The 13748-nt window shown below is 43.2% G+C and overlaps 1 protein-coding gene across 1 annotated transcript; it reads left to right on the forward strand.

Moving 5' to 3' along the window:
- The first annotated feature begins 3829 nt into the window (after positions 1-3829).
- Positions 3830-13035, forward strand: LOC138626746 (circadian-associated transcriptional repressor). The gene is made up of 6 exons (XM_069708632.1): positions 3830-3960; positions 6398-6866; positions 7216-7291; positions 7979-8057; positions 9865-9991; positions 11426-13035. Exons 2-6 carry the CDS (start codon positions 6438-6440, stop codon positions 11810-11812), a joined length of 1098 nt encoding a protein of 365 aa, XP_069564733.1. The 5' UTR covers positions 3830-3960; positions 6398-6437; the 3' UTR covers positions 11813-13035.
- The last annotated feature ends 713 nt before the right edge of the window (positions 13036-13748 follow it).

The following is a 13748-nucleotide window of genomic DNA, read 5'->3' on the forward strand; positions in this document are numbered from 1 at the left end:
GAAGGCGCAAAGGGAGAGGGAGGGTGCATGACTGGGTGCCGGAAGTCCAACCCTTTAAATTCACCCAAAAAAAATGCACCCAGTATCACTTCTCCTCTGACTACATAACCTCTAACATCAAGTCTAAATGCGATTGGCTGCACATACAACTGGCACTTTTCTCTCCCCTCCCCACCTCCTACCCCCCCCCCTCCCCCCACACACACTGCTGCATCGTGCCCACACTACATGCAGTCACATTTGTGGTGTGTGGGTGGGGTTAACTCGCGGAACTAGCATTTACTGTAACAGGATGACATATCTGGAGGAGTAAGCTGCACTAGTGAGAAGCAGAGGACAAGTTTTCTCACCAAGATTAAGAGCGACAGGGTTCAGACACGGGGAAGCGCTGACCAAGTCGAGATTCAGTCTACAGTAATTTCAGTTTTTCTGTGATTGTCATGTGGACATCATTATGAAACAAAAGCATTTCGAGGTTTTTCTCTGATGAGAACTGACAGTATGAGATCCAAGTTACAAAATTCAGTTTCAGCTGAATTGTTGAAGGCAAATGAGATTTTAATCCACTGTAGAGGCAGACATTGTATTTCAAAAAATTAGAGGTGACTTGAAGCAGCTGGTGCAAAGCTTTGCGAACGTTACAGAGAAGAATTATGTAATCCTGTTGGTACAAGACTATGAATTGCTGCAAGGACATAATATTCTGTACCAACATCTATTGTAGCCAGCGAACGAGCATCTTAAAGGTCTGATCCACACTGTCTTGGCTCACATGTCAGTGTTTACGTTTGTGTTCCCTGCAGCGGTTTTTACTTGTCCTTAAAACAGTTATGGACATTCCAGTTGGTCTTCTCTTTCCTCCGAGCTCAAACCCAAACTCGTGCCTGTGTAACACTCCTGCTATTAGTGGTGAGCAGTCATAATGTGAACAATGCTGTGGACAGCCTGCTGATTTGTGTCCCAATTTAGAGACACAGCCTGCACACACACACACACACACACACACACACACACACACACACACACACACACACACACACACACACACACACACACATGCGTGCCTCCATAGGTCCAGATTTGGGTGCAGGACAAGCATATGGCCCAAAGCCAGGGTACACCGAGCTGAGTCATAAGCACAGTTCATTGCAGGGGACAGACGCTAGTAAGACAAGACCCACACAAATATTTTCCCCTGCCAGTAGCACCCAAACACTCTCACACCCATATCTACTTGCAGCAAACTTGTAGGTAAGGACATATTCTCTCACTGTACAGCATGCAAGTGAAACACGGGTCAGTCAAGCCCATTGGCGAGTGTTCGACACACCAGTGAATGTTTTTAACAGTGAGCTATTGCATTAGATATGTCATGCTGCCAGAAAATGAGAAACAGATTTTGCATTACTGTAAATGGTGCACACGTGTTTGAGACCCTCAAAAGGCCATATGGCTTCTAAACCCATTTGAGTCCATAGAGTGAGGTGTGGCACTGATGCTCCCCCATGCACACATGCTTTATTTTTCTACAAGGGAGGGTTCGAGAGGGACAGATGTGCGGTGTGTGCCCTATAATAAAGTGGGTGTGAGGGCTTTTATTTTTTATGAATGAGAGCAGGAAACATCCAGTCTCTGTGGGCTACAGACTCAGCCAGCCTCTCTGACAAATTGAAAATCGCAGTGCCAGTTTGTGTGGTGTGACTCATCTCGGATCCTGACAGGAGAATGCACAGATAAAAGAGTTCCCTTTGTGAGGAGACTACAAATTGCTGCTGATGTTCTTTATGCGAATGACAAATTGCAAAATTGCAGCGCAACTGAATGGAGCTGGATTATTGTTAATACATAAACATGCATGGAGATCAGAAGACTTACTAAAACATTTGGCACAATCTGTGGTTAACGCAGGAAAACACTTGCAGCAGAAGACAACTGAGTACCTGTCACTATATAAATACAGATATTGATTTCTCTGTATTTGATGCAGTGTATGTAGACTTTAAAATACTGCATGTGTTGTGCCCAAAATATCTCTTTGATCCCAAAACAAATGTAGATGTCTGTTTCCTGTGCTTTGAAGTGGATGTGATGTATTCCACATTGGCATGGAGGCCTTGAAGACAAAAAGGGGAAATGAGAGTTTGCTGGAAAGCTGTAGGAAGCTCTCTGTCGTCACAAAGTCTGGGGTCACCGGAGGATCCGAGCCTGGGGAGCAGAACGACAGGAGACTGTTTATGGGTTGTTTAAAAGATCGCTGCACCTTATGGGACAATTATAATTCGACATGAGTGGCTGACTGTGCAGTGTCACCTCGACCGGCTTTATGGGTGCTCTGCTGTCTGTGGAGCACATTCTTCACAGCAGGATGTGATTAGAGGCGCAGCAGTGGAGTGTAAACCCAGAGTTTGTACACCGGGGCTGTTGGTGCCCTTGTCCTGCCTGCTCCTCTTTTTGAAAGGAGCACATAAAACAAAAGTAGCCGCATACGCTCCTCTATGATCACTGGACCACAAATTGCTCTTCGAATCTAATTACCATGGCACAAGCTCATTATAGAAAAGCACAGAAGCCAGTCCAAGATGTTCTTCTACATTTTATGTCTGACAGATTTGCACCCGGTTGTTAAAAATGTCTGGGCAGCGTCTTTGGCTCTGCAAACATCTCACAGAGCTTTTTCTTGTATCTTTCTCGTGTGACCTGTTCACTGTGAAGATAGAAGAGAAAGAAGAGTGTTGTTTTAAATCCGTTTGTCCTCATTGTCAACTGAGGGAGACGAGGAGAGGAGGATGGTCGTGAGTTTGGAGTGGGTGTCTCCCGAGCGCACGTGATCCTGTTTTGCTGTGAGAAGGTTCGTGACTCACTGGCTCCAGGCTCAGGATTCTCGTCTGGCCTCTGACAGAGTGCTCTAATCCCACCCTCTCAGGCAGTCAAACAGAGGTCCTGTGAGTCATGCCTTTACCCTCACTAGGCCTGAAAAAAAAGATGCATATTGAACACTATTATTGTTTCACCACAGTTTTGCTTGTAAAAATCTAATTTTGGTGTATTTGGCTTTTGAAGAAGAGCTACATGAAACCATTAATAATGAATTTGATTATTATTCATGCTAATGTATCACTCACAATTGAGAGACCTCTCATAACTCATGTAAACGATGTACATTTACTTGAGTACAATTTTGAACATGATTCTGTTTAAATGTACTTTAAAGGGGAAATATACATTTTACATTACATTACAAAACCATTTTAATTAATTACGATACATCGTTATTGATCCCTAAATGTATCAAATAGCTTTGCCAGTATGCTCTGGAACATTTAAAATGCAGGACTTTAACTCAAAATCATGAAAGTAGTTTTTCCACAACTGATACATTTATTTCACAATTATTTTATAGACCAAATGACCAGACAGTGCCCATTTAAAATACCATCTGTTGAAGTGCCCTTGAGCAAACTCCATCACAGTTGTTCCTGAAAGTGCTGACTGCGCCTTTACCAGGCCCGCTCAACGCATTGACATGCCTCGAGTCAGGCATCATCATCCCGATGATATAACGAGGAAGAATGCCTGTAGAATGACCAAAGCCAGCCCTGGATTGACTTTGCGCCCAGCTGCTGAAATGAAACCGATCCGCGTGTCCACGTGTTTGTGTCATTTCCATGTCATTTGCATATGTAAACCGGCCTCGCCTATTGGACCGCAGTTGCACTCAGCGGAGAAGCCGATTTGTCAGTCGGGCTCGCTGGAGGAGCGAATGGGAGTGCTGCTGCGCGCTAATCCCGCCCTCCCAGACACGTTGCCTTGGGAGAAGCAACACGGGCCCGATCGCTGGCTGCACTCCCTCCCCGCTCACACGCCGCACGTTCAGCACATCAGCTGCTCTCTGCCCGACAGTCCTGCTGGATTTACCACTGAACAAAGGACGAGTACGACCAGCCGCTCCATCCTGGGAAGGTAGGCAGTCTCCACATCTCATTTTCAATCCTCAGACAAACCGATTCTCTGTGCGTGTGTGTCTCTTCGAAAGTCTGAGATAATCTTATTTTTTTTTAAGATCATCCAAAGGAATTTGACACTGACTTGATGATAGCAAAAAAAAAAAACAAACAAAAAAACAGGCAGTTATTGGGTGTTGAAGGATGAATTATATGATAGGACAGTTAAGGCGTGATTATTAGTCTCTCCTTGTCTGCGTCTTTTGTTTTATTTAATCTAACATTGCATGCTGCCAAATTTAAAACTGATGAGGAAGTCTATTGTGTCTGTTACCCAACTGATCTGAACCTGCGTTCAGGCGGATAGATCCGATCATTCACATTATCGCTTTTCTCTCCTTTATGGTGGAAGTTAGTGATGTTTTGACCTCTGAATTATTATCATTTAAAAAAAAGTATTCTCATATAATTCAGGCATCAGGGTGTAGGTGTTAAGTGTTGTGCATCTCTATTTAGGTGCCCCACCTACACAGGTAGATGGAGACGTGAGATCACGAAGGCTAACTGTTGTTTTATATGTTTTTTTTAAATGTCACACTCTTCTTTGATTTAAAATAAATAAAACACGGTGTAAACAGCCGGCAGCTATATGGATTTTTTTTTATCATAGAAACGACTGTGGGCCTGTGAGTTGTAGCTATTCAAAGGCCCGGGACAAGTGAGTATTTGGACAAGCCTGGCATGTGTCTGTTGTTTTATTAACAGAATCAAATCAAACAAGTCATGGCTCTCAGCTGTACTGAAAATACACGTAATGCCTTTTTATTTAAGAAGAGACAGAATGATAGCCTGCCTTTTCTCAGACACTGTACTGGTTTGCCTTCTTATAGAAAAACATAAATATCTGACTTAGAAGATTAACTCATTATAGGAAGTAATGAGATATAGTTAACACATAGGCCTAATACTGTAGGTATTATATAACACAAAAGTTAGATAACGGACGCTTTGCATAGACATTGCAATAGCTTGGATGGAGATAAAAGGTCCTTTCTGACCTATCTGAATGGCCACAGTGTGTTACTTAATGCTCTTGTGGTGTTTGTTTAATTTTAAATACCTTTCTGGAGTTGGATATTAATATACTGCTTTAAAATATGTGTTAACTCTGGTTAATTGTGGTCTCTGTTCCCCAGGAGCCATTCTAAGAATCCTGCTATCATAAAAAAAAACAACAACAACAGTGAAATATTTATGTGGTTGTTTTTTTTTTTTTGTTTGTTTGTGTTATGTTCAGTGAATCGTTAAATCTCTGCTCCACCCTCCTCTGCAACAATAAGATCAGAAGGCACTTATCCTGAGGCAAAGAACGAGGGAGCAATTAACTCCTCTTTCCTCAAATTTCACAGGAAATGAGGGACATGGCAGACGTCAGGCTTTCAAACACCAAAAATAATCGGCTGTGCTGAAAATGCCGTTCACACTTCCTTTCTGCACTAATCACTGAGCAAACATGTTGGAAGATCCTTCGAGCAAATCTAGTATCTGTGTGGGGGCATTTGGTCGGATGGACTTTTCATTCACGAGGCACTGTTCTGCTGTGAACACACAAGAGCTGCAGCCTCCCATTTTGTGAAACCCTTTTTTTTTTTTTTTTTTTTTTTTTTTTTCCCTCAACCCCACAAGTGTCACTTGTGCCGATGGGAGGTCTGCAGTCTTTTGAGGTACTGGTCGCCATGGTGGCAGATCCCCCCCCCCCCCCACCATTGAATAAACAAGCTAACAATGTTTATGAATGAATGTGGTGGTGGCAGCTGGCAGCCCAGCTGATAGAGGCCGAGTGAGGGAAAAATACACCTCCGACTGTAAAATGTAGCTATGTGTTTGTGTGTGTGTGTGTGTGTGTGTGTGTGTGTGTGTGTGTGTGTGTGTGTGTGTGTGTGTGTGTGTGTGTGTGTGTGTGTGTGTGTGTGTGTGTGTGTGTGTGTGTGTGTGTGTGTGTGTGTGTGTGTGTGACGTCAAGACGTGGTGGAGGTTAACAATGACGATGGTTCAGAGAGAGGAGGATTTTAGCCCCTCAGTGTTTGATGGCAGCGCAGGATTGTTTGGTGTTTGCTTTTGATGTTTGCCGGCCCGTGTTTACTGGCTCAGGTGTCGCATCTGCAAAACAAACAGGTCATTGTGGTCTCAACAACTGTGGTCTCACTGCCACCATCTGCTCCCGAGCCTCTTGCCTTTATTCACGTCTGCTTGGCTGGAGATGCCGTGTTTCCGTGGACGTTTTCTATCCAGACCAACCTGCAGTGTTTGCTCAAAGACACTGCGGTGGGTTATTTTGTCTGTACGGCTTGAAATGGTTGCTTTTTAGCTGCTTTCTCTCGTCCTTATCACGGTGATCACTGTGTTGTTGCAATATAGTAACCATGACTCTCTCTCTCTCTCTGTCTCTCTGTTAGGTCAGTGATGGTCAGTGCTAGTTAGAGCCTGCAGCTGAGGATGTCTGCTACAGATTCGGACAACTCCATTGACTGGCTGGCTAGTGACAATGAGGAAAACGAGAGCGAACAGGAGTCTGACTGTACCAGAAAGCACAGCCAGACAGAAGCTCCTCCGTCCCCCGGTGTCCCCCTACACCTGGGCCCGTCTGACAGCAGCTGCCGCCGGAGCATCGAGTTGAAGGAGGGCGAGACTAACTGGAGCGAGGTCAGGGAGGTTTCCAGCCGGGGATCTCCCGGCCGCATGGAGAAACGGGACAGAGGCAGTGCCACCGGACTGTGTAGAACACAGCAAGGAGAAAAACTGAATGGCAAAAGCACGCAGCAAGCACTGAAGAGACCTCGCAGCTCCGCGGAGGAGGAGGAGGAGTGCAAAGAACGGCAGCTCATTTCCAACGCATCAGAGAAAGACCGGATTTTTCGCACTAAGGTGAGGACCTCTGCGACTCATGTCTGCTTCCCACAGGAGGTGGTTGACAGTGTCAGCAAAACTAGAGCGTGCCCCTTCACCCAGATCGACTCCCCTGCTGATTTTTACCGAACGCCTCATGCATGGCGTTTCCAGTAAAGATGACCCTCACCTGTTCCCACAGAGGGAGTAGTAGTTATGCTTTTCTCAAGAACTAGAGTCACTCTGTCCTAAGCCAGTCAGTCATCCAGAACATGTTGATCAACTTCTGTATTAAAATGAGGAGCACTTTGTGAAAGCTGGTTTGATGTCAGCTTTTTAAATGAACGTTTTATCACCTGCCTACAAATAAATCTCTTATCATTTTCAGTGCATGGAGCTCCAATGCTACATTCATCCTCTCTCATCAATCTTGAATGGCCTTCGTTCAGGGAGATACAAAGAAAGTAAGTCACTCCTTTCATGTTTGTGCTATGAATCTGAACAAATTATTACAATTTAACACAACAGTTTCTCAGTCTACATCTCTGTGTGTCTCTCTTTGCTCCTGTCTTTCTTCTCTCTCAGAGAAAAACAATAGACTGAATAGACAGTCTTTGTGGCATACGTGTCCCTGAGATTTGAGAGTGAGATGTCCAAAATATGTATTGTTGTAGGACTATCAAGCAACCACAAGTATTCCCTGTGAACGTGTGTGCATATGTTGGTCTATTATAATGGAGCTCAATTTGGGTAAAAGTTCACTCAGCAGTCACACTGTTTGACAATCCATTTAAGAGATACATTTGTATTTTTATTTTTCCCATCGAGATCAAGAAATGTCTCACTTCACACTCCCCTGTAAACTTTGCTTGACAGAGGTGATTGGGAACATATTATACTAAAGTCTCAAGTCTCAAGTGAAGCAGGCATTATATGGGTCGCCGGAAGACACGGCACCATGTTCAGATAAGCTCTGAAACCGCTTAGTTTGGTCGAACCCAAACCTTGTCTGACCCAACACTTCCCATCTACAGAAAGCAGGGAGTCTGTTCCTCCGCACACGCGTTTCACACAACCCATCTGCCGCACAGACTCAGCCCTGCTGTCAACACAGTTCATGTGGCTAATGCTAAAACGTTCTTCTTTTCCAGGACTCAGCAGTTTCCAGGAGAGCGTGGCCATGGACAGGATTCAGAGGATCATGGGTGTTCTGCAGAACCCCTACATGGGGTAAGTGTCCTCAGTGTGACCCACATACCGTTCTACATGTAACAATCGTAGTCAGTATTTCCCCATGTATGTGTCTATTTTTGTAGATCATTTATATATAAGCCGAGGAACATGTGCGCTCCATACAGCCTAGAAAACCTGTATCTCTTAAATGCTATCGTCCACTGAGGTTGTTTCAAACCTGGATCAGAATTACGGCTTCAATACATCCCCCCCCCCCCTCCAACGTACAATTACAAGTGCTAGAAATGCAGCTTTTCTATCTGCGGGTCAAAGTGGTCTCCATTATGTGTCTGACACATGGCTCACAGCAGGTTGCTGCTACCCCCACACGTTCAGGATAAATTTACTGCAGAGATGGCTGGGTCTCACTGTAGCTGGGCATCTTGTTAAAAATGTATCAGGCTCCACAGGGGGAGCAGCACACTTGTGTCTGCTTGATTAGCTCTCCACTGGCCAGACAGTATAATGGAGTATGATATTACACCCTTTAAAGGAGAAAGTCTCTCTCCTTGAAATGTTTGATGAAGCTGCCATTTTCAGGCTCATTTCATATATTTACGCACTAACTAATATGGTTAAAATATATATCACAATATAAATAAGACAATGTTTTGATGAAACATGAAATGACAATAAATAAACTCCAGTGCAAGATTTAAAAAAAAAAAAAAAAAACTCACATAGCTAATAATTATGAAAAATTTTCAGAGCCCAGTGTTAGATCTTAAAATTGCTAGTTTTGTCAAACTGCCTGTTAAAAGCTCGACAGGGTTTTATATCCAGTCATATAAAAGCAGAGAGTTGTCACATTTGAGAAGCTGGAACCAGTGATCAGCTTTTGTCTTTAGTTGATTGAATAACCAAAAAAAGTAAACATAATCATTTTAGAGCTAAATTGAACAGCACAATTTTCCAGAACAATAGCACCTCGCGACCATATCAACACGATATGATCACACCGACATCTGATACGTATACGGGACGCAATATTTGTCTTGGCGGGCAGTCAGAGGCTTTGCGTCAAGGTGTACTGATACAAGACAAAGTGCTGCTGAGTCTGGCACGGCCTAATTAGAGCCCTCACCCACCAGCTGCTGCCTTCATGTGGGAGACAAAGAGTGGGTGTGGCAGCCTCCCTGCAGACAGCCGGGCAGAGGCTGGAAGGTGGACTAAACCCCTCCCCTCCGTCCTTCCCTGTGCCTGCTCTGTGTTTGCCAGCTGGCAGCCCCTGCAGCAACACAATGGTAGATAAGATCAAAGTGACTTTTTTAGCAGTCACTGTTGCAGATAATCTTTCACGTGAATTTAACATGCTCTGAATGGAATATAGCAGGAAGGTTCCTGATCATATGACACCGGCTAATCCCTGCTCACCATCTGGTTTTGACGGGTGGGGAGTTTATGTGACGCTGACTGTGCCCACCTCCAATCCAAACTGCGTCGACTATTTAATTTTCAATGTGATGCTGTCGGAGGCCGTTGCGGCTTTGGTGTTTATATTTAGAGGCGAGGAGAACTATTATACATCAGGCCACGTGTGAGCGCAAAACATGTGAGAAATGTACTTCAGACAACCCCCCCCCTCACACACACACACACACACATGGAGCACAGGCTTTGCTGAGCGAGTTGATGTGTTCACGAGCTGTTCAAGATTGCATATTTCCTGTGAGCTTGATGGAGATATAATGTTTCAGAGAAGGGGGTGGCAAGATTTTTGGTAGATTACTCATTCATGCACGATAGCTTGAGTAAATATTTTTAATTCTCTCTGTTTCTTTCTCCTTACTCTCCTACTTCTCAGGGAGAAATATATCAGTATCATTCTTAAAATGGAGGAAATGCTGAAGAGCTGGTTCCCCAATGTTAAACTCCAAGACCAACTTGCTGTCACCCAGACAGAGGAAGCTGCTCCTTCCAAGAAACTGAAGGTAAGGTTATAAAAAAAATAATTAAAAAAAAAAAGAAAAAAAAGCAGAAGTGTTGCGTAAGAGCTCTTCGGTTAGAGGAGGCCTGCTGCCAGGAACATATGGTGACAGTGAAGGAGCAACTAAAATATCTATTATTATTTAATCACAGGTCTGGGACAGGGAAAGGAGGATTAAAAGCTATTTTTACTTAGGTATTACTGCAGTCTCAGGTTTGCTAAGAACAATGACAGAGGAGAAAAGGTAATTTTGGAGGAGTGTCCCTAAGGGGATAAGAAAGGTCAGAACATTCCTTTGCATTTAATTGGTAAGGATTTATTTCTGTGGCTAATCTTGACACCCTCCCATAACCTGGAATTTCATGCTCCATTTTATTTTTCCAGTCACCACAAATAAACAGGTTTTTTTTTCATTTTGGAAGTGGTCATGCTGTTAATATTACTGCTATATTCAGTATTTTTTTTTTTTATAACAAAAATGAAGTAAATTGCCATTTGTACTGTGACATGAGTATAGTGACAAATGCACAGATTTATTACTAGCTTTTGCTCTTCTTGGCTCAGTGCACTTCATCTTCTTTCAGCTCACTGTTTTAGTGTTATGTTTTCAACTTTACTGGTTTTGGCTAAAAGTCTCTTTTACTAGCTTTGCTTTCCAAAACAGAGAAAGTGGGCTGGGATTATGTGCCCAGCATCAAATGGCATACAGACAAAGTTAGCATGTGGCCTTTAGCAGCAACTCGCATTTTGCAGCTAAAGGTAGCAAAACAGAGCTAAAAGTGAATATTGAACTGAAATGTATTTGGTACCCAATAACACAACTGCAAATGAATGCTAATGTGTACTTTATGTTGGGTTTGTAGGCAGGCAACCTAGCTGTTTTTTGAGGTGATGATTGGCATTGTCCCTATGTGGCCAAACATTTTTTTTTTTTTTTTTTTTTTTTGTGCGATTATAGCATCGGTTTGTTTGTATATAATATATATAGATATATAATGTACTGTATATACTGTGCATTTTATATTTATTTTTTTTTACTGCTATTTACTGCTATTTTATTGCTTTTCTATTATTCTATTATATTCTATTCTATTATTTATTCTATTATTTCTATTATTATCTTATTGCTGCTGTAGCGAAAATTTTTCCCCTCGGGGATTAATAAAGTAAATACCTACCTACCGACCTACCTTTCTTAATATGTGTATAAAAACAAGAAAATATCTCTCTTTTTTTTTTTTTTAACCTTTTCATCCTCCGGTCCTCAGTCAGATTTAATCAAATAAAATGTTAGGCCAATATATGCAGATGAAAATGGGCATTCTATGCAAACTCATAACTGTCTCATTCACAGTTTTACTGATCAATAGGAACTCTCACTAAATACTACATTTCTTAACAATTTACCCTAATCTGTGTCTCCATCTCTGATCAACAGCTATCTCCAGTGACCACCGCTGCAGCAGTGAGCCCTGTCCCTGTCAGTGATCCTCCCGCCGGCGCCAAAGCCCTGAGAGTCACCAACCTCACTCCTCCTGGAGCCTACTCCGCCAATAACCTGAAGTGGCTCCACACGTCACCCATCTGCTCCCCCACAGCAGAGCAGGCCCAGGCTGGTCCCAGGCACCTGCTGTTCACCAGAGACCTAACGCAGGACAGCGCTGTGTCCTCCAGCACAGACAGCCACATTAAGACAGACTCTGCGCCCAGAGGCCCCCCGCCGGGCAAAATCAACGCACCCTGTCTAGAGAGGCTCCTTAAATCAACAGACAGCATCATCACACGCAAGGGGACGGGGGGTTTGATGGACAGCAGCTGGTCCTAGTCCTTACAGAGGGCTGGGCGTCCAGCTGTAAGCGGCGCGCAGCCCAGCCTCGCCTTGCCCACCCTGCCGGGAGCCACTCGGCTCGCTTAGCTCATTCCAGCCTTCAGGAGAGATGGGAGCCTTCAAAAGGGATGTCACAGATTCCTCTTTAATGTGGAAGGAGTATCGACAAACACGTTGTACTCTCTGTATGGCAATGTGCCCTCTCTGACAGGACAAGTGTCTGCTTTAGTTCCCTTTTGTTGACTTATCTTTGTTTTTGTTTGCACTCTTGAATAGCGTGTGTGAGAGTTGGAAGGATAGATTTCACATGCCGAGATAACCCGAGCAAGTATTTTCACACCTGAATTGTTCCCACTGGCTTGTAGATGTAATAATACAGTTTGAGTATATCTGTAAAACTGCCATTGTTCCTGAAAGGGAAATAAGCGCAGGAGAAGTTTGTGCTGGAAGGAGGTATTTTCAGATATCCAGACATGTCAGTGGTCTACATATTGTTGTGATGAAAATGTGGGTGAAATGTGACGTTGCCCCCCACCCCCCATGACTCCACTCTTAAGTTTATTGATGTGACTGTTACTCATTTGTATTCTTTATAAATAAGTCTTTTGGTACAACTGTTCTACCTCAGTGAGCACCACGTCACGGTAAGTGAGTAGGAATGTGAACACTATGCTCAAAGTCTGGACACCTCACCAGATCTGCAGTGAGCCAAACGGCCTCTGACAGCGAGGTCCGTAGTGCAAGTCGCCCTGCTTGTACAAACAGAGGATGCTCTCTCCATGGGGATGCTCTCGTGGCCTGACTGGTGCCATTGTAAAGAATGTCAACTGCAGATTTCTTTTCTGAGTCTCCCAGTAGAAGGCAAACAGTGCCTGTAACGTCAAGCTGTGCCTGTACGCCGGTTTAATAAAGAGAGAGAACCATTTAGGAATACCTGCTCCTCTGTGGGATGTACAAATCAGGAATTCTCACTCTCCTGCCATTTTCCTGTATTGAGTAAATTATTCAGATCTTGCCAACTACTTTCTGTGGTGGAGTAGAACAATTACCATTTTATTTTGCCACAGACCTGGATAGTATGTTAGACCAGCAGAGAGGGACACGGTATTTGTCTGTGTAAATCTTACAGAAAGGTTGTCAATTTACCCTGAAAAGTGGCCTTTATAGTGTGAAATTTTATACTTTCAAAATAAATGTGGTTATATTTGTTTGATGCAAAATGGCTGTAGATTATTTTGTTGTGAATTTTCTTAAAACAGATTGGTAAAGCATAGAAACGGTGGTTGCTCAAAGCATTTTTGCTGTTAATTTACCCTAGATTCCTAACGATAGGAAGCTTTTCAATGTTGAATTTGTTAAGATTACAGCCTATATTTACTACTTTGTTCACTCACCTTTATGTTGAGTGAAATGTTACCACTCTGCAGTAACCCTAAAGGCTTGTTTGAAAGACACAAGCCATCTGTGTCAGCACAAAGAACCAATGAAAAAGCGCCGTCTGAGTCTCGGCAGCTCAATTATGCATCAAAGAACTCCAAATAAAGGGTGCTTTCTGATTTATATCACAGTTGGACCAATTATTGGGCAAGTCGACAGGGAAAACTCAAAGGGGGCTTATTTCCAGAGAGAATTATTTGATTCATTGTTTGTAAAGCTGGGTGTCATTTTCAGTACCTCAGTTCTAGCGCACTAACAAAGTGAAATTTCTGCTTTTACAGGAATACATGGACTTGTTTAATACATGGCTCAGTATCACTTCACATTTCGTAGAAATTGTTGCGACTGTGTGGTTTCACATGCCTGTAGACAAACCAGACAGCAAAGGGTCCAGTTATACACTAACCTGTCAGTACAAGAATGAAAAAACGAGACAATTATAACTGCGTTATATATATAAAGAGTTAAGTCCAATTCTAAAGTCTTTCATGATTAA

The sequence above is a fragment of the Brachyistius frenatus genome, unplaced genomic scaffold (genome assembly GCF_029030835.1).
Source record: "Brachyistius frenatus isolate BFR_SWC_R1_liver_20210118 unplaced genomic scaffold, ASM2903083v1 Contig_77, whole genome shotgun sequence".
Lineage (NCBI taxonomy): Eukaryota > Metazoa > Chordata > Actinopteri > Embiotocidae > Brachyistius > Brachyistius frenatus.